General features: G+C 38.2%; 1 protein-coding gene across 1 annotated transcript in view; it reads right to left on the bottom strand.

Moving 5' to 3' along the window:
• The window catches only part of NAA25 (N-alpha-acetyltransferase 25, NatB auxiliary subunit), a 72712-nt gene that overhangs the window by 6782 nt on the left and 43597 nt on the right, over positions 1-22333 (bottom strand). Inside the window, exons 14-22 of the mRNA XM_021698481.2 lie at positions 18488-18668; positions 17724-17823; positions 13070-13221; positions 12419-12544; positions 9418-9661; positions 8857-8980; positions 7944-8009; positions 6593-6690; positions 3523-3633 (exon numbers count right to left, since the gene is read on the bottom strand). Of these exons, the coding sequence (XP_021554156.1) occupies positions 3523-3633; positions 6593-6690; positions 7944-8009; positions 8857-8980; positions 9418-9661; positions 12419-12544; positions 13070-13221; positions 17724-17823; positions 18488-18668 (1202 nt within the window). The remainder of the gene's footprint in view (positions 1-3522; positions 3634-6592; positions 6691-7943; positions 8010-8856; positions 8981-9417; positions 9662-12418; positions 12545-13069; positions 13222-17723; positions 17824-18487; positions 18669-22333) is intronic.

Raw genomic sequence — 22333 nt, 5'->3', positions numbered from 1 at the left:
TAGCTAGACATCTGAAAATATAAAATAGGGGCACCTGGCTGGCTCAGTCAGTAGAGCATGCAACTCTTGATCTTGGGGCTTGTGGTCTTGAGTTCAAGCCTCACCTTGGGTGTAGGGATGACTTAAAAGTAATTTTTTTTTTAACATTTACTTATTTGAGAGACAGCAAGCAAGCACATGAGTAGGGATAAGGGCAGATGGAGAAAATCTCAAGCAGACTGCCCACTGAACACAGAGCCCAATAACCCATGAGATCATGACTTGAGCCGAAACCAAGAGTTGGATGCTTAACCAACTGAACCACCCAGGTGCCCCCAAAATAAAATCTTTTAAAAAATAAACAAAATAGGGGTGCCTAGGTGGCTCAGTTGTTAAGCGTCTGCCTTCGGCTCAGGTCATGATCCCAGGGTCCTGGGATCGAGCCCCACATCGGGATCCCTGCTCCACAGGAAGCCTGCTTTTCCCACTCCCCCTGCTTCTGCTCCTTCTCTTGCTGTGTCTCTCTCTGTCAAATAAATAAATAAAATCTTAAAAAAAAAATTAATTAAAAAAATAAGTACCAAAATAAATTCCAAATAGAGTAAATATCTAAGTTTAAAAAAATCCACCAAAGCACCAGAAGAAAATTTAGGTAATGGCTTGTGTAATAAATTGAAAAGGCTTTCTAAACATTACACCAAGCTAAGAACCATTAAAAAAATTTTTTTTAATTATTATGTTGACCAAAAAATTACTCGAGTTAAAAGATAAAAACTAAAAAAAACTGCATCATATGGGATACAGAATTAGTAACATTATTAAGTTAAGAGCCCAATAGCTTAAAATATATCATTAGGAAAAATATTACTACCACAAATGGAAACGTGGGCAAAGATATGAACAAAAAATATATCAAAGAAATCCCAGCAACATATGACACAATTTAAAAATCAGACAAACACAAGAAACCTGGTCCGTTAGCAAGCTCATGCACTCTCTCATTCTCTCTCTCTCAAATAAATAAAATCTTAAAAAAAAAAAGTTAACAGGATACATCTATGTATCTCCAAAAGAGATGTCCAAGTTACCCTCTTAAGTGAAAACACAAACAGGCAAGTTGAAAATATAGAGCATAATTCTGGTTTGTTTGCAGTGGTGATCACTGGTTGGTGGGAATATGAGTGATCTTCACTTTATTCACACCTTTAGGTTACTTTGATGATCAAAAAAATAGGAAAGCTGTTCTCATTTTTAGAAATTAGAAAAGCAATAACTACAAACCACCACCACTCCCGCCCCAAAATCCAAATACTAACAAGCTATTCGACATGTTCTAGGAACATAGGCTTTCATTAGAAGAGAATAACAGAGCAACTTTTATCTGTATTTTCAAACTTTACATTCATGATCTGTTAAATTGTCTTGAAAAAAGAGAGAAGTTTCCTTCACTTAGCCCCTCATCCAAATATAACTACCCTTTGTTTCTGAATGAATGGAAACATCCAGCAAAGCCCAGTGTCAAATCTAAAGAATTCCTGAATTGTTACTGAATTATGCACAAAGTCAGTATTACCACTAAAACCATCAACACTTTCAAATGACAATGGTCACTATATGTTGCTACAGTGAAGAAAAATCTCCCATTTATAATGATAGGATAAACTCAGACATTAATAAAACAGCATGTCCTGTGCAGAATGAATCCTAAATAACTTTCCTTATGAAAAGGATACAAATTATGTTAATGTTTTACACATTCGAAAATTAATGGGAGGACACTCCAAAACTGAAGACAAAGAGAAATAAGTGAATCTTATTTATATCATACTAATAATATAATCTCAGTTTTTAATTCCAGTGTTTTTACCGAGTACCTCAACTGTTTCTATTCACTGGAACATATTCTAAGGACAAAGAAAAACTGCAAAAAACTTGAACTTTATTTAGTGGCTTATTGAAACTAGTAATGCAAATGATATAATGATATAATTCCAAAACTATTTAGTATTTCTTGTAAAACAAGTGAAATAAATATATTGATGCTGTAGGGAACTGGGGTTCAAACCGGGGGGGGGGGGCGGGGGGGGAGGAGCTACAAACTGGAATGAGGGAAAGAAAAGAAGGAAGAATGCTGTGATGTTGGACTAAAACTGGAGGTATCAGTAAGAATTGATTATTCTGTGAGTTTGCATGTGTAAAGTAAATAAATTTCCTCCTTCCACTAACATAAACTTGAAACCCCATTAACAATTAGTACACCTAACACCTAGATCTTGGTTTTGAAATGCCACTCCCCATAAAGGAACCAGGCAGGGCTCCTTGGAAAAATGTCTCGGTTCAGTTCAAGGGAACAAAGAGGATGGAGCATTTTGCTGTTCCAGAAAACAAGGGCTCCAAAGCTGGTGAAGACATGTTCAAAGACAGGAACCAGCTTAAAGTCGCTCCCATTAGCCAAATCTGAGCATGCACAATAAAATGATGATAATGGATAAGAAAAATTTTAAAAAGGATGATACTCAAATAGTAATATTAAAAACTATATATATATATATATATGAATGGGGGTGAGATAGCTCTATTCTACAGAAAAATGCTAACTAATAGGTGATAAAGGACTGACAGAATTTTTAAAAATCACCATTGTGGAACCATCAGTGTACCAAATGATCCATCCAAGTTAGACTTAACAGTGGATGCTAAAACCAGTAGGTGAAAGCCTGGTAAGGGAACAGGATATTCACAGTCTCAAAGCATCATCCTACAGATGACCTAATAATTACAGGGGGAAAAGGCACCTTTACAATGAAGAAATCCATAGACATTTCCTTTATCAAATAATTAAATCTGAAAGCACCAAAAATGGGACATAACAACCTCCTGATTTAATTTGCTAAAACAGACGCAGCATTTTTGTTGAACCTAAACCCAAAGAAATAATTAACAAAATCCAGATTGCAAGGCATTCTACCAAAAACCTAGCTAGACTCTCTTCAACAAAAAAGGCTATGGAAGTATTTTAGATTAATGGAGGGTAAAAAGACATGAGAACTAAAAGCCAGGTTAGATCCTTAATAGGATTCTAGTATTTTGAAAAAGGCTATAATAAAGGACACAATTGGGATAACGGGGGATATCTGAATACGGACATTATAATATTATTTTATCAATATTAATGTCTGGACTGTGAAAATTTGAGTCTTGTGGTTTTGTAGGAGACTGCCCTGTTCTATCCTGTTAAGTATCGCAAAGTCTATACTTTTCTTTCAAACAGTTCAACAAACAAGGGGGGGTAGATGACAGGATGAGCAAGAGAAAGATAAAGCAGACAGGGCAAAGTGGTATCAACAAGTGAATCTAGGTAAGGATATCTGGGTGTCATCATGCTAGTGTTTCGGCTTTTCTATAGGTGTATAATTTAAAAACAAAAACAAGTTGGGGAGAGAAACTGAATGTACACAGGATCCTAAGCTCTCTTATAATATGCAGGAAAACAGTGAAAAGAAAAAGCAGCATGCAGCCAGGTTGTATTTTCTCTGTTATTACCATGATGATGCTGGTTTCTTTTTTCTTCTTTTTCTTTTTCTGTAAATTTAATTTGTATGGTCGCAGGACACTCTCACAGTAACTGGACACCCAAAGGATAATAGAAATAGTCTAAAAGAGGAAAAATTGCAAATTCATCAATAAGGATTATATTCAAGACATCTATCAGGAACAGTTAAGGGTTATGGATTAAACAATCCTTGCTGACAGTTCTTCTGTGCAAATCCCTTCAAATTCTTCTCTAGTTCTCTACTACAGATTAGAGAGATTAGATTAATTTCTACAATTACCACATAGATCCATATTACTATGATTGCTTCAATCTTTAACCTCACTTCTAGCTCATCCAGCCCTAAAGCCATCCTCCACTTGGTCCAGCTTCCTTTCACTCCTTTACAGGAAGTAGAAATCCCTTCCACTCAAGTGAGAGGTCCAAATTCCTACACGTGGAATCCAAACGTTCGTTACAATATGCCTCTCCCCACCCACCTCCCAGCCCAGTAAGATATTAGCTCACCTACAAATCTTAACTTAAATATAAACAGAGAGGGGTGCCTGGCTGGCTCAGTCAATTAAGCATCCGACTCTTGATTTCGGCTCAGGTCATGATCTCAGGGCTGTGAGATCGAGCCCAACGTCAGGCTCCATGCTGGGCGTGGAGCCCACTTAAGATTCTCTCTCCTTCGGGGCCCCTGGCTCAGTCGGTTAAGGGTCTGATTCTTGATTTAGGCTCAGGTCATGATTTCAGGGTCATGGGATAGAGCGCCACATCAGGCTCTGCACTCAGCACAGAGTTGGCTTGTCCCTCTCCCTCTGCACCTCCCCCTGCACACTCTCTCTCAAATAAATAAATAAAATCTTTAAACAAAAAAAGATTCTCTCTCTCCCTCTGCCCCTCCCCCCATGCTCTCTCTAAAAAAAAACAAAAACAAAAAAAACCACAAAAAACAGAGAAATCTCCTTGGTCAGCACGTTTCCTCCTTTAAGTCACGTGGTTATACCTATGCTTCTTCTCTGCTACAGAGTGTATGGACACACCCATGCAATTATTACTGATTTGTTCAGTCTTAAACACTTACACTGTGCCAGTCACCAGAACAGACTAGGAGGAGGAGAAAAGTAAATAAACATGTGACAAAAATAAGATAATGGATTATGAGTGTTTGCAGTCCTCCTCTTCCCTCTGGTTAAAAAAGAGGAGAAAGTTTTGCTAAATCAGTGCCTGGATTTTCCTTCATAATGCAGAAACTTAGGGGTGCCTGGGTGGCTCAGTCGTTGAGCGTCTGCCTTCGGCTCGGGTCGTGGTCCCAGGGTCCTGGGATCGAGTCCCATGTCGGGCTCCCTGCTCAGTGGGAGGCTGCTTCTCCCTCTTCCACTCCCCCTGCTTGTGTTCCCTCTCTCGCTATGTTTCTCTCTGTCAAATAAATAAATCTTAAAAAAAAAAAAAAGCAGAATCTTAGTAATTAGTGAATAGCAACAACAAATTTAAAAAGCTGGTGGCTGGAGATGACTGGATAAGATGTGGTATATACATACAATGGAATATTATGCAGCCATCAAAAAATGAAATCTTGCCATTTGCAATGATGTGGATGGAACTAGAGGGCATTACGCTAAACGAAATAAGTCAATCAAAGACAATATCATATGATCTCACTGACATGTGGAATTTGAGAAACAAGGCAGAGGATCATAGGGGAAGAGGGGAAAAAATTAAACAAGACAAAACCAGAGAGGGAAACAAATTATGAGGGACTCTTAATCTCAGGAAACAAACTGAGGGTTGCTGGAGTGGAGCCGGGTGGGAGGGATGGGGTGGTTGGGGTGATGGACATTGGGGAGGGTATGTGCTATGGTGAGTGTTGTGAATTGTGTTTAAGACTGATAAATCACAGATCTGTACCCCTGAAACAAATAATACATTATATGTTCATTAAAAACATAAATAAATAAATAAATAAAATAAAAAGCTGGTAGTTGGGGTGGCTGGGTGATGGACACTGGGGAGGGTATGTGTTGTGGTGAGCGCTGTGTATTGTGTAAGACTGATGAATCACAGACCTGTACCCTGAAACAAATAATGCATTATATGTTAATAATAAAAAAAAATCCATGGTAAAATAAATAAATAAATAAATAAATAAATAAATAGCTGGTGGAATTAACTTAAAATATGTAATAGCTGAGTCAAAAAGAAAGTGAACAGAGAACAGACAGATTTGGAGTGAATCTGAGGAATTTTTAAAGACTGGTAAAGCAAATTGCAAGTTTTATTCATTACGAACAAAACTTGGAAGTATGCTTGGAAGGAACTCATTCAAAAATGATGAGGGGGTGGGGGGGTGGGTTAGCTTGGTGATGGGTATTAAAGAGGGCACATACTCGGGCGCCTGGGTGGCTCAGTTGGTTAAGTGGCTGCCTTCGGCTCAGGTCATGATCCTGGAGTCCCTGGATCGAGTCCTGCATAGGGCTCCCTGCTCGGCAGGGAGTCTGCTTCTCCCTCTGACCCTAACCCCTCTCATGTGCTCTCTCTCATTCTCTCTCTCTCAAATAAATAAATAAAATCTTTAAAAAAAAAAAAAAAAAAAGAGGGCACATACTGAATGGAGCACTGGGTGTTATACACAAACAATGAATCATGAAACACTACATCAAAAACTAATGATGGGGGTGCCTGGGTGGCTCAGTCGTTAAGCATCTGCCTTCGGCTAAGGTCATGATCCCAGGCTCCTGGGATTGAGCCCCGCATCGGGCTCCCTGCTCCGCGGGAAGCCTGCTTCTCCCTCTCCCACTCCCCCTGCTTGTGTTCCCTCTCTCGCTGTGTCTCTGTCAAATAAATAAAATCTTAAAAAAAAAAACAAAAAACTAATGATGTATGGTGATTAACATAATAAAATTTAAAAAAAAAATTTATTTTTAAATGATTTAAATTGCTTTTCACTTAACAAAAGGTGGGGGTGGAGGATTAAATTCCAGGTGTAAGGTGCCTATTACCTGTTCATTTTTTAAAAATTAATCCTTCACTCAATTAAGGAAAACCGAGTTTTTCAGGAAGAGAACAAAGACATACCTCAACAAAGAAGACTAGGTTCTCTAAAAGAGCAGGGCGTGTTTTCAAGTTACCATCTTTAACTTCTAAGAGGTCACCTTTACATCTACTGAAGACATCTGAAAACAGGAAAGTATTTTATTGTTTTGTTCAGCTTTTGTTTCAACGATATTTTTAGAAATACAATGTACACTCTAATAAAGAGTAAGCAAATATAAAAAGCTTAATCCAGAAAGCTTTTTCCCCCACAGTGAACCAAACAACAAAGGGTATCTATTTTAAGCTCTTTAATCTCTACCCCCAAGGTGGGACTCAAACTCACGACCCCAAGATCAAGAGTCGCAGGCTCTACCAACTGAGCCAGCCAGGAGCCCCTACTTTAAGCTCTTTAAAAAGCCATGTAACTATTGCTCTGTTGCCTTCAAAATATAAAAGGTGGCCTTATAAATTATATATTCTAGAGTCTAAACACCAGCTAGCCTTTCCACAAACAGGCCATTGCCACAATAAAATTAAGACTCCAAATGAATGATTTAAAAGAATATATGCCATTATGGACTAAAAGACTAAGGCGCATAATAGAAATTCACCTTCATAATAAATACCATGTTTTATTCTCACAATCTTTGTCTTTTAATTATCATTCTTCAGTTGGGCAATAAAATAAAAGACCATTTATGCTCTTGAAAAGAAAGACCCTTATAGATTTGAAATGCATTTATGTCCTTTTGTACCAAACAATTCTATTTCCAGGAATTTAATCCCAAGGAAATGCTCAAATAAGTACCCAAACACTTATCTCCCAAGATGTTCATTTCAGCATTATTATAAATATAGTTATGAATAACTCAAGTATATAGTATGTTATATACTCCCTGGGGCATACATAAATAAACTTAGTACACTGATACAATACCGTGGAATATTATATATAACTGACATGGTAAATGTTCAAGACAAAAAAACATTAAAATAAAAAAAACTATGTATTATACCTTTTCGTGTGTTTAAAAAAAATAAAATCACTACTATGTATTTCCACATACACATGTAAGACTGTTTAGGGGGCATCTGGGAGTATAGACTCCAAAAGTTGTTACTTACCTTGTAAGTAAAAGTATTTACTTCTCTCTGGGGGAATGGAGCTGGGAATGGGAGAAAGACCATACCCACTTGTGTACTGTTTTATAGTAGGTTGTCTACTACTTTTGTAATCAACACTTCTTAAGGTTAAAAATAAGTCTTTCAAAATACCGAAAGTATGCATTATTATTTTCAAGTTGTTGTTTGCAACTCTTACAAATTTCTGCTAAAAAAATGAGTTCCTGTCAGACAATCAATAAAATATGGGAGTCCACAGTCACATGCTTACCTTTTAATTGTTCTAGTAAAGACTTAAGACTATTCTCTACTCGATCCTGGATCTCCACTGTATCCTCTAAAATTGAAAAAAAAGAAAAAACATTCAATTCATTTTTTTAGAAAGAAAAAGAACTAAAAACAACTGCAAGCAACTCATGGGCAAGGACATTTTCTTTACTCTTAAAACTCACAGGTATCAAATTTCATTACTGAGAGACAAAGAAAAAGATAAAAGAAAGTAAAATGAAAAAAGGGCATTAATTACCTTTCTCTCAAAAGTAATACCTAAAGTTCTCTAGGAAGACTTAAAATCTATGTGCTTCAAATACTCTCAATGACAGAATCCACAAACCTTATGATTTTGGCGGGGGGGGGGGGGGTTAATGGAATATGTGTGATTCACATTGAATTAGGAAAATAGTCTTTTCCACAAAGTTTCGTAAAGAATTCAATCTGAAATCCAACAATACTTCAACAAATTAAGGATTTTTTCAACTTTTGGACCTAACAAGTGATTTTAAATAGGGAAGATTTAAATTTCTAAAACATTACTTGGTAACCTAGGAATGTACCTTTTTTTTTTTTTTTTTTTAAGATTTTATTTATTTGACAGAGAGAGACACAGCAAGAGAGGGAACACAAGCAGGGGGAGTGAGAGAGGGAGAAGCAGGCTTCCCGCGGAGCAGGGAGCCCGATGTGGGGCTCAATCCCAGGAGCCTGGGATCATGACCTGAGCCAAAGGCAGACGCTTAACGACTGAGCCACCCAGGCGCCCCGGAATGTACCTTCTTTGATTATTAAACCAGACACTTCCAGAACACCTTCCGCCTCCTCCCAATCTGTCCAAATATGTGAACTGTTACATTTACTAAATTTTCAAAGACAAAGACCTAGTAAATACACTCATGCAAATGTATACTTACCTAAACCACTGGTGTCCAGCTCATAAATATCACTAACAAGATAAAAAGAACTGGTCTGACACTGACAACAGCCAGAACTAAAGAATCCAGCCATTCTGGTAGGTACAGGACCAAGGAAAGGATACTGGGAAAAAAGGGGAAAAAGTAATGTCCTTTAAATCCATCTAAATTTATATAAAACAAGAAAACAGGGGACTATAACTATTGGATAAAGTCTATCTCAGTGATTAAGTTGCAAACCACTGATCTAACTAAACTAACAACTGAATCATTATGGTGAAAACAGAAACTCTGTATTGGTTCGTTGACAGCTATTAAAAATACCATTTTTAATGGTATTTACCATTACAAATAAAGCTATTTTGCTTTTCCTCGCTATCCAGTTTGGATAGTGAGGAAGCCTCTGTAATTCCCGAGTCTATAAAATCAGATTTTTCCTAGAGGTGCCATAAACTGGGACAAAATACTGTTCTTTACTATTCATCCACCCCCAAATTCCTATTTTTAAAAAGACAGTCATAGGTTATTGCAGCTTTGATGGTAAACACATATTGATGATACCTGAACTTCCTTCTCAATAAATCGCTTTCCCGTCTCCATGGCCACCTCCAGCTGTTGAAGGAGTAAACGAAGAATATCAATCCGGGAGGACACACCATTCTCAGTGGTCTTTTCCGAGTTCCTTGGCTCCACGGGGTGGTTTAGACTTGGAAGTCCACTGATCAGCCTCAATGTTAAGGAACGGATTCTTAACCACATGGTCTCCTCCTCCAAGGAAAGTTTCTTATGTTCTTCAGAAACGTCCCTTAAAAAGAACCAAACCATCCATTTTATTCAATGTGTTGCCTTTACATCTTTTAAGCTTTACTTCCATCAGGCAAGATGCCATTGAATGGTCCTGGTGCTCATCTCCTAGCTGAATGATCTCAGATAAACCCAATCACCCAAGTCCCCAATTCAGGATCAATAAAATGGGGAATGATAACCTACCTAACAGGTCATTTTTCCGCTTCAGTGAGATTTCTGATAACAAAATATTTATCATGTATTTTGTTGAAAATGTTGAAAATTCTTGTATCATGCATTTTCAACAAAATACACGATATAAAAACTTCAAATGACGGAAAACTGAAAAATAGAAAAATGTGCGATAAACCAAACACCTGCAATATTAACAAGCTTGGTATCAATCCTTTCAGACTCTTACAATACAGATGTACAAAACTGCAACTAAAAATATTTATATAATTTGACATGTTTTAAATAAAATGGGTTCATAATATTTATACTATTTTGCAAACAACATCTTTTCTGACAGTGTGCAGAAAAGAGTTAACATAGAAACCTTGAGGTTATTATCTTTAGAAGGGCCAGCTTGCAAGGTTGATCTTTAGCTGATATCTAGGAACTGGGCACCCCAACCATTCCCTACATGATAACAGTGGCTCACTATGCCTAGGCTTTTTGTACAAACCATATGGTCTATGGTGAACACCTGCTTTCCTTCTGGGAGTCTGGGATGTTGACACATGATGGACAGAGGGTGCTTACATAACCAGCTGGTAAAAACCTTGGGCACCAAATCTCAAATGGGCTTCTCTGGGCAGAAATGCTGCACACACATCACTGCATTTTTTTGCTGCTAGGAACACAGGAGGGAGAGAGCACTAGAAGTCTGTGCATGGAGTTTTCCAGATTCTATGTCTTTTTCACTTGCTGATCCTATCATTTGTCCTGTTATAATAAACCTTAGCTGTGAAGACAACTATAGATTAATTATGAGTCCTAGCAAATCACTGAATGTGGTCTTGGCGATCCCCAAATCATAGTGCAATTGACATCTGAACAACACTGATTCGAACTGCAATGGGTCTACTTACGCACAGATTTTTCTCTAGCTTACTTTATTCTAAGAATACAGGACATAATACACATGACATACAAAATATGTGCTGATCAATTGTTCATGTTATAGGCAAGGCTTCCAGTCAATAGTACGATCTTAGTAGTTAAGTTTCTGGTGAGTTAAAAGTTACACATGGATTTCCAACTGTGCAAAGGGGTCAGACCCCAACTCTGCATTGTTCAGGGGTCAAATGTATATTCAGAACTACCTCGTATACATATCTCTGCATGCTTGTGCACTTACTGCCTTTGGTTGTACTTTCCTAGAAGTGATCTGCTGAATTAAGTGGGATATGGAATTTTCAATCTTCATACAGATTACTAAAATTCTCTATAGAAAGGTTATATAAAGTTTTATCTCCATGTCAATGTGCAACAACCTCTCTCCCCACAACCTTGCTGACCACAAGTATTAATCTTTTTTTATCTTTGTCCAATAGTTAAAAAAAAAATCTTTATCACTGTAAGGTGCATCTCTTTGAATTTCTTAAGTCCAATTTGTTTTTTAGTTATCTTCTTCTTACTGATTTATTAAGAATTCTCCCTTTAGGGACGCCTGGGTGGCTCAGTCAGTTAAGCATCTGCCTTTGGCTCAGGTCATGATCCCAGGGTTCTGGGATTGAGCCTCACAATGGGCTCTCTGCTCTGTGGGAAGCCTGCTTCTCCCCCTCCCACTCCCCCTGCTTGTGTTCCCTCTCTCGCTGTGTCTCTGTCAAATGAAAAATAAAATCTGAAAAAACAAACAAAAAAAACTTAAAAAAAGTCTCCCTTTATGTGAAAGATATTTATATGAAGAAAATTACCAATCTACCACATACCTTTAGAACTTGTTAACAAATTTACTTCTATATAGAAGGTTAATAGTTACAGAGACCAAATCCTTTATGTTTCCAGGTTTGATGTAATGCTAAGAAAGGCTTTCCCTAACCATTTAAAAATATTTTTTAGGGGTGCCTGGATGACACGGTCGGTTAAGTGTCCGACTCTTTTTTTTTTTTTTAAAGATTTTTTTTTTTTTTTAATTCATGAGAGACAGAGCGAGAGAGAAAGGCAGAGGGAGAAGCAGGCTCCCCGCCTAGCAGGGAGCCCGATGCGGGACTCGATCCCAGGACCCTGAGATCATGACCTGAGCCGAAGGCAGACGCTTAACCATCTGAGCCACCCAGGCGCCCAAGTGTCCGACTCTTGATTTAAGCTCAGGTCATGATCTTGAAATTGAGCCCCACGTCAGGCTCTGCACAGGGCGTGATGCCTGCTTGGGATTTGCTCCCTCCCTCTCCCTCTGCTCCCGCCCCCCCCCACCCCCCGCCCCCCAACCCCCATGCTATCTCTTTCTCTCTCTCAAAAAAAAAAAAAAATTATTTTTTTCTTTCTTTTTTTTAATTTTCTTGTAGAACTTCTAAGGGGTTTTAGCACATAACCTTTAATCCATCTGGAACCTCTTTTCATGTATGCTATGAAGGAAAATCTAATTTTTAGATTAGCCAGCAATCCAACATAGGAGTGAGAGTCATTTTCTTCATTTGGCTTACCTATACCTTCTTATCCCTACAATAACCATGTTATTTTATTTGTGTAAAAAAGAGATTTTTTTCTGTATTTCTTAGATTCATCCTAATTGTTCAAAAATAAATACTTGGGGTTTAATTCCAGTTACCTGTCTTTTGGATCCCAGCTAAAGAAAACATTTAAATCTCTGTTGTCTCGCAAGGCTTCCCATGGAATGTCATCTTCCTCTGGCCGAAGATTCATTGACTTTATACTTTCTGCTAAACTGGTTGATCTGTGATATAGAAAATTTATTTATTATTTCAATAGTAAAACAGCCATGAAAACATATTAGCCACAACTTTGTTTTACTAGAAAGGAAAAGAAAGAGGAAGAAAGATTTACTATTAAGAAGTAAAGGTTCACAGAAGATGACACAGAACCAAGCCCATATCATGCTGGCCTGCTACACAGCAAGAGAAAGCATCTGGAAGTGGATCAACATTAATTCCTGAAATCCCATGTTTAACAGGGGAAGGGAAACCCTTTAAACACGACATGGAGTGGGGTGGCTGGCTTGTGTACGTGACATGAGATGGTGTGTTGCTGGTAGCGCCCGTCATTCCCCACGACATGACCTGGGTCACTTCCCCTTTCTTCTCTGCTCCCACCAACTTCCTCTCTCTCATTCTCTCTCTCTCTTTTTTTTTCCCCCATTTTTCCTTAGCCTAGGCCTGCTATTACCACCCAGGAGCCCATTAATGGCTCTCAGGTTCTGATCTAATCCTTAGTTCCTTTTTAGCTCTTGTGCAATACTTACATATTTGCTTCAAGTAGAAGGTCTAACAACATCCGTTCAGTACGGACTTGTGCAAAATGAAGAGAATTATTCAGCCTGTTCCTAAAAGCGATAAACTCTGGGATCTTCTCAAATGCACCATATTTGTAAGCTTGAATAATATATTCTGAGGTCTGGGAAGGAAAGACATCACCTCCGTATAAATATTTCACAGATCAGACAATGAAGGCAAACTTTGCCAGGCAAAACAAAACTCTCAAACTAAAAATTAAGTAAGATGTGAAATCTAATCTTTAAAGGTAATCAAGTAGAATATCAGCTTTAAAAAACATTATTTTTCTTCTTTCCTATACCAGAGTCATATGTGTACTTTACTAATTCTACTACTAATAATACCCAGCTGCTGCTACTACCACAGAGACTTTCTCTTAGCAGTTATGTCTTTCAGTTCAGTAGGACTGGAGGTTTTGTGATACCACATCAGTTTGTTAGTGCCATTGTGGAAGGGATGTTACTCCATGTTTTTCTGCATCTAAGATAAATTGTGTTTTATACAAAGGTTCCAAAAACACCAGAATAATATAACCACCCCACCACCAACCCAAATAAGAATTACCCGCCTCCAGAAAAAAGACAGGCTGCTCCTTGGTTTTGTTTATTTCTGAGTACTATGTATCACAAACAGGGCATATATGCATTATATCAGGATAGAAGACAACAAACAAAAGACCCATAAGAATTCATCAGACTCCACTTTGAGGACAGAAAGACTGCAAGAACCAGGTTTCTTGTCCATCCAAACTACATAAGACCTATGCTGGAAAATTCCATGAACAAGTAAGTGAAGGGAACACTCACCAAATGCGCTTTAATTTTAGATTAATACATATGTACAGATGAAATGTTGTGAACAGAGGCAAGAAAAAGAATTGTCAACAGAAATCCTGGCACAATAGAAGAAAATCTCAGGGAAGAACATTTTATGGGTATGGGCTTATGCCATCAGGATCAGAAGTCAGAAGGGTACCCTTTTGGGCCAAGGAATGTTAAGCTCAAAGTAGATGTCTGCCCCAAAGAACCTTTCTAGAAAAGCCAGTCTTTTTACACAGCCTCAGTCAGCTCTGCCCCCATCTCCATTACGACTGAATTATTTGCCCAGTAGGAAAATAGGCCAATAGTCAACAACATACCCTCTGATATACAGCCTTGCAGGGTTCATTTCAGGCCGCGGGATTGCGCCACGGGCGCTAATTCAACTGCATTCGATGCGGCTTTTAAACCCCATGGGACACCTCGGCGAGCTGTTTGCCTGCAGTATCTGGAGAAATTAAAGACGGACGGACACAAGAAAATTAAAAAGATTACTTGTGATCCTGCAGGTTTAAAGAAGGACTATCCGAAAAAGCTCAAGTGTACCTTCTAGCCTGATTAAAGGACAGTGATATGCCCCATCAAGAAGAGGCCAGGATACTCTAAACACAACATGCCTATCCGATGGCCTCTTGGCTTGGAAAAAGCAAGGTTTACCATCAGCCCTTGCAACACAAACTTACAGCTTGAAAAAACCAGCTGCTTAGGAACATAATGATCCAGCAATTAATCAGGATAAAAACAGGACTTCTGGGGATTCCAATCAAATTTCTCAATTACAGCTCCAAAATATGCTGATTAAAGAAAAGAACTCAGCTTTACAAAGTATAGAGGCAGTTTTAATTTCTGAGTGGTCCATGGAATACCACTTTTGAAAAAAAAGGCAGTAACTTTTTAAAAAAGAAAAACAAGGGGCAACAGAAAGGGAATGTAGTCCTTTAGCAAACTGAGAAGGTAACTGCAGCTCTCTGGCTTCTGTTTTTAAGGTAGTCCTCCTTTAATGCTGCAGCAAAGTATCACTGCAGAGCTAGAAAAGGGCCTGGGCATCCTGCAGTAAGACTGAGCATGAGAGAGGTCTACAATTTGAAGAGACAACCCCTACTGGAACTGCAGGCAAAACCGGAAGCCACAGGCACTTTAAAAACTTTTGAATATCAAAGAATGTTGTCCGTACCTATTTCTACTCATTTAGTGCACCATGAGGCTAGTTATATCCCATATGGATTCCTGAAATGAACCCTGGTCACTGTAAAAATTAACAAAATAGATGGACATCAAACCCTGAATGATCATCTTCATGAATACCAGAACAGACTTTTAAAGGGAAATTATTTTTAAAGTACAAACAAGTACTTTTCCAAAAAGTAACTTTTGGAGATAAGAAGATCTGGCTCTAAGTCTCATATTGTAAAAATCTATTCCAAAGTAAGATGACAGCAACAATGATGACCTTTCCAGAAAGAAAATCCCTGTGTAGACCTTCCAAATATAACTTTCAATCCCATAGCACAAAGCCTTACAAACCGAACACTGGATTTTCCAGTTAAGGAGTAAAAATGTTCTTTCAAAGAGCAAGTTGGGAATTGAAATACATCAGTCACTCAAGAAAAAAACCATCTGGGGATCTCAAAAACTACCAAGAATAAAAGACATAGAACATAGAGCTTTAGCTTTCCAGAGATGTATCTAATACTATCAGAAGGTTTAACACATACAAGGCAACACTAAAATCATGCTCTTTCGTATCCTCGAATTCCTATAGGAAACAGTCCACACCCACAGTTTCCAGTTCCCTATTTTGGGACTCAAGCTAGGCATGAAGGTTTAAGGTGCATTTTCCTTGCTGTATTGGTTTTTGCTTTTGCCTCTAGGGCTCCCTAAAGATTATTTACTTCAGTAAGATTAAATAAACTTTCTTCTTGGTAGTAATAAAAATAAATTTCAAGCAGAGAGTCCTATTCCCAGATCAATAAAATGATCAGGTCCAGCATCACCTATATTCAGACCAATTAGTCACTCCTGCTACACATGCATCAGCAAAACTTCGAAGATAAAAAAAAAAAAGCCACTGAGAACAAAATACCCTCTCAAATCATTCCTGAGGATCTCCTTTCTCTGTAACAATAACTTGAGTTGTTTTGTTTTGGGGTGGGTGTGTTTTGTTTTCAAAACAACTCTTTAGACACAATAATTGTGGCGGAAAAAATTAAAGGTTAATTTTCAATAGTATATGAAATGTGACTTATTGACCAAATCAGGAACAATATGGTGCTTCTAGAATGCTGGATGATTAAAAACTAGAATAAAACCAGCCACCAGGCATGGATTAATCTCTTATTTACCCCCGACTTCCACCTCAGAGTTATTTGAGAAATAAAACTTTGAAAAGGAGTCATTAATAAATCAAATATTTCTTAGAAATACAGAAATGACAGCCAGAATAATGAGATCTGAGAAACAGTTTTGATTTTTTTTCCCTTGACTTAGTGAAACTTCTTAAGAACAGAGAAGGGCAAGCACAGATACCTGAACACACAGTACAAACACACAGATTTATAACTCAACTGCCTACTTGTGCTAGGATATTTTAGAAACCCAAGGTCCTAGAGATGCCCTTGGATCTCTAAGCCAGGCCAGCACCTTCCAGGCAGCATGTTCAAATGCTGATGCCTACTTCCTTCTCTCCCTGATCAGGAGCTATGGCACAAAATAAGGTATGAACAGAGATCCCAATCATTGGAGGAAGGGCACCACAGGGGAAGGGTAATAGGGCTTAAAAGCCAACTGATGCACAGCTTACCATCCCTTGCTACACCAGCCCTCTAGGCCTTCCCCTAAGGCTTGTCAGGACAAAATTACTGCAAGCTGACAACAATAAACCTATATTCCATTGTTCAGAAATGGTTCTGCTCTGTCTTCTATTTAATACAAGGCTAAAGAATTCAATGGAAGATAGATTAGCCACAGCTATTACAGTTATAAAAGAACCACCCCAAAAACCAGTTTTCTTGCCAAGTTCCTTAGTTGCTGTAAGACCATGAAAACAGAAAACTACGGGCAGATACCTGGCATGGCCGAATTCCAGGCAATGAGTTTTAGAAGCACATGAGAACAAAGCAGGCAATGACCATCCTAGAGATTCACCTTCTTTTCGCCTGTGTTCTAGGTGGGTTTGCACAGCTCGTTGACTGACTAGAGACTATATAAAACTTCTGCTTAACTGACAAGTGGAGACCAAGTCTGCTTGCAGTGAAAAATATGGTGCAAATCCCATCCTTTCATTACGGCACACAGCTCTACGTTATTGCTACTTTAAAACATACTATTGACACAAGTTTCTTGAAATATCCTTCAACTGGTCAATTTTTATAATTCTAAGAAAATACAAGTGCACTGGCTGTTGGCAAAGAGCATGGTAGTATAAACTTCAGAAATAAAGAGCAGCTGCTGTTGCAGAATCTTCTATTGCATCCCAGGCCAGAAACACTTATGACCTCTTATACCCTTAGAAAAAGTCTCTTAGAAATTAAAAGATAGGTCTAAGAGGAATACCACTTCCTACTCTGTTAATACCATTTTAACTATACCTCTGCATGGATTCTATTAAACACACCCATTCTAGCAACCACAAATAACTCTTTACCTCTACCTAACAAGATGTGGCCGGTAAGCTAAGGCCTAAGGGCACTTGCAAGTACGCATGGTGCACCTCAACATGCACGCTTGCCACATGAGGGAAGATGTTCTCTGAATCATGTGCATTCAGCAGGCAAGAACATATTTTTAAAAAATATTTTTCACTTACATCTTTCTGGTTGGAGTGGAAAAACCTGAGTGCGAAGTTACAGGATTGGGATGCAGCAGCATACTGACCTAGGGATTCGGCGTATCGGGTCAAAAGATAGCTAGGTCAGAAGGGAAGAAAGAAAGAAAAAAAAAAGTGTGTTATACTTACCACCTCCAGTATCAACTACACTTCAAATTATTATAGCAGAGAAATAGGCACACAGGAAAGTTAAAATATCTTGCCACATAAATTATCTCATTCACAGAATCAATTTTTTTTTTTAAAAAGAGCAAAGTTATTTCAGTTTTGCGGGAGACCTAAAGCTCTACGCCATGCTTTCTTAGGCTCAGATGATTAATGGAACCAAAGGGAATAGAGAAAATACCCTTGATTCATCATAAAGAATAGTCAAAACACAAGTTCAAAGGATCTCTAAGGTCAACAAATAAAGTACATGTGTTAATCTCAACTGCAAAGCAGAAATAAAGACTTCAAGACAATGTGTGCTAAGAAAAAGTGTTCAAAGTGTATAGCTGTTTGCTATCTCTGGGGAAAATTTTCTTACCTTTTCAAAACTGTGCAAATTTAAAAATTACCATTAAATGCTGGAAGATATAAAAACCTTTCTGCTTTGCAATGGGTCATCATGGGGAATTACTTAATCTAAAAAGCTTAATAACAGAAACAACTCTACTGCTAAAATTGAAGAGTTTGTGCTCCATGTATAAGGACCCCACCCTGGTGCAGCTGGCTGCTCAGTATTCAGAGTATATACTACCAACCCAATGGTGTCATGCTGGATATGCTTAGCATCAAGGCTGGAGTACAGATCCACCACTGGTTCAAATGCCCCCAGCACACAGTAGATTCGAACAAGCAGCAATTTGAATTGAGCATTGGAAGGGCTGTGGGTTAATCCCTCTTCCAGCAAAGTCAGGGCCTGCCACACAGCAGTCTGGTCACCTAGAACCAAAATGTAACAGTATTACCCACAGTATTTAGCAGCAAAGGAAGGCTTCTCACAAACAAAAGACAAAAACTTACTGATATTATCACCTCCCCTAACTATCTGAAGAATGAGTTTAGGTGTCAAAGAACAAATTTTAGATACACACCTGTAAGCAAAATAGGGAATTTCCCAGAATAAACAGTTTCTCAATAGTTACCTCAGTTCTTAAACATGCATCTGCAAAAGTGATGCAAACTTCAAGTTGCGAGGTCTTATGAAAGAAGTTACAGAATCTCCGAGAATCCTAGATTCTGAGAAGAGATGGACTTTGAAGGAGAATTTGAGTCCACCAACCTTCCCAGTACAGGATTTTCTCTACCAGACCCCAGAAAGATGCTGTCTCTAGACAACATTTTTCTTCCATACGCAACTCTACTATTCAGATGTCAAGTGATATTTGAAAAAAGCTGTTCATTAATAATCAAATTAATATACTTATTTCTGGCCTACCAAAATTTTCAATAGTCTTAAATCAATAGTCTTAATCAATAGTCTTAAAGATTAAGTAACTTCTCTTTTATGAACCTAAGAAAATAATATGAAATGGAGATAAAGATTTATATACAAAAATATTCACTGTACTAATAATGGGGGAATGATTAAGTAAACTATAGTAAAACCCACATTATGCAGCCATCTGACATTAATGAGTTTTTAGTAATAAGGGAAAATACTTATACAGTGACAGTTCAGTAAAACACACAGAATTCAAATTAATGTGAAGATGTGATCTTTAGTCTATAAGACATGCACAGAAAAAAAGAGAAGGAAATATGCCAAATTTTAGAATGCCTTTTGGAAGATGGAAAAGTAAGATTAAAATAAACTGTTCCCAAAACTTCTTTTTTTTTAAAAGATTTTATTTTTTTATTCATTTATTTGGCAGAGACAGACACAGCGAGAGAGGGAACACAAGCCCGGGAAGTGGGAGAGGGAGAAGCAGGCTTCCCGTGGAGCAGGGAGCCCGATGCAGGGCTCAATCCCAGGACCCTGGGATCATGACCTGAGCTGAAGGCAGATGCTTAACGACTGAGCCACTCAGGTGCGCACCCCTGTTTCCCAAAACTTTTGTAAGTTATTTTTACAGTCAGAAAAAACTTAAACTAAAACTTAAAAAACTTAAAGTAAAAGCTCTATGCCTTGAGCTTTTCGAATTATATGCTACAGGCTTTTTTCTAAAAGAAAGGAGATATAATCAAAAATTGGGGCTTTAGATAAATATCCATAATCCTACCCAAACTATGCATACGTATAATCTATGCAAACTACCATTGATTTTAACGTATTGCCTTTGAGTCAGAATTACTTTTACACAGTAGTAATCACGACATACATCTAATTTTGTGTTCTGCTCTTTGCTTTGAAGTATTTTTCCATGTTGCTACCTAGTCTTCACAATCATAATTTTATTGAATTCAACACTTACTGACTTAAACTCTGGAGTAACGCTAGATATAGGACCAGAGGATAAGGGTCACAGGTGGTTCCTGGCCTCAAGGGGCTCAGAGGTAAGTAGAGAAAACAGCTGGACAATTAAAGGGAATAAATAATTTTAAGAAGTCCTAGTTACTCGGGGTGCCTGGGTGGCTCAGTTAGTTAGGCAACCAACTCTTGGTTTCAGCTTGGATCGTGATCTCAGAGTCATGGGATCAAGCCCCACATGGAACAGGTTCTGTGCTCAGCGGGGAGTCGGCTTGAGGGTTCTCTCCCTCTGCCCCTCCCCCAACTGGTGTGCACACTTACTCTCCACTCTCTCTCTGAAGTAAATAAATAAATCTTAAAAAAAAAGGGGGGGGTGCCTGGGTGGCTCAGTGGGTTAAGCATCTGCCTTTGGCTCGGGTCATGATCTCAGGGTCCTGGGATCTAGCTGTGTGTAGGGCTCCCCGCTCAGAGGGGAGGTATGCTTCTCCCTCTGCCCCTCCCCCAGCTCATGCTCTCTCTCTCAAATAAATAAAAATCTTTAAAAAAAGTCCTAGTTAAGGGCGCCTGGGTGGCTCAGTTGGTTAAGCGACTGCCTTCGGCTCAGGTCATGATCCTGGAGTCCCTGGATCGAGTCCCGCATCAGGCTCCCTGCTCGGTGGGGAGTCTGCTTCTCCCTCTGACCTCTCCCCTCTCATGTGCTTGCTCTCTCTCATTCTCTCTCTCTCAAATAAATAAATAAAATCTTAAAAAAAAAAAAAAAAAAGTCCTAGTTAAGGGGCGCCTGGGTGGCTCAGTTGGTTAAGCGACTGCCTTCGGCTCAGGTCATGATCCTGGAGTCCCGGGATCGAGTCCCGCATCGGGCTCCCTGCTCTGCAGGGAGTCTGCTCCTCCCTCTGACCCTCCCCCCTCTCATGTGCTCTCTGTCTCTCTCATTCTGTCTCAAATAAACAAATAAAATCTTAAAAAAAAAAAAAAAGTCCTAGTTACACAAAGATAACTAGTATTAAAAAAATAATCTCCTTAAAACGGAAACAAAATTTCAAACTAAATAGCAAAAAACAAAAACAAAAAGAATAATTTACACTTCTTTCTCACCTATTAAACCGTTATAAAGATATTTATTACTTTGCAAAATTTACGCTGTAACTACAACTCTATGCAAATTCTTCACCAAATCAAAAGAGCATCAAGCAAAAAAAGAAAAGAACATGAAGGACTGATTAGACTTTTGGGGAAAAAATTTTTCTAACTAAATGTTGTACTATAACAAAATGATATATTCTAAGGATATGTTAATGTATAGTATGCACTACAGATAACAATACTATACTGCATACTCAAAAGCTGCTAGGAGAGTAGATCTTAATATTTCTCATCACAAGGAAAAACATCTAACTATGGGGTGATAGATGTTAACTAAACTTGTGGTAATCATTTCATGATATACATACATCAAATCATCATGTTATACATCTTAAGCTATACAATCTTAAGCTAATACAATGTAATATGCCAATCACATTTCTTCAATAAAACTAGCGGGAAAAAAGGATCCTCAACTCCCCATTTTACTTTTGCAGAATCACAAACAAACGCCTTTTGCAAAATATCTGAGAGCATCATCAACTTCTTAAAGTGCTCTTCTTAATCTTTCACATTCAAATCAGTCTCTTCCAACATCCGTACCAAATTTCTATAGATTTCTAATATTTGTCAGATCCACCTTGGACAATGACTATACCTCTAATTAGAGCATTTCAACATCACTTTCACTGACTGCAAGAAACCTTGCATCTTTATAATATTGGCAATTTTCCAATGCATCTGCACTGTATGATTATGGAAAATTTGCTTAACTTCTTTCTCTCTGCCCTGTCTTTCCTTCATCTATAAAACTGTACTAATCTTAACTGTATTATCATGAGGTTTAAATTATATAATTCATGTAAAGCATTTTCAAGTGCCTGATGATCAACAACTGCTAGCTGCTATTGCTATATTGGGCATATTGCTCAAAAAAAACAAGGGATTAGCAAAGCCATATAGTCACTTATGAGCAAGAATGGATGCTAGAATAAGTGGGGAAGGGTATCTGAGTAGGAACCAAATTACTAAGAGGTCAGTTCATTAATGATGTTTTTTTTAAGCTCTATGCAAACTCACAATTCTGGGGCTCAGATGACAAAGACTCTGATAA

This window comes from Neomonachus schauinslandi, chromosome 14 (genome assembly GCF_002201575.2).
Source record: "Neomonachus schauinslandi chromosome 14, ASM220157v2, whole genome shotgun sequence".
In the NCBI taxonomy this organism is placed as follows: domain Eukaryota; kingdom Metazoa; phylum Chordata; class Mammalia; order Carnivora; family Phocidae; genus Neomonachus; species Neomonachus schauinslandi.
Note: the sequence above shows the minus strand (reverse complement) of the source record. Positions and strands in the feature narration are given on the sequence as shown.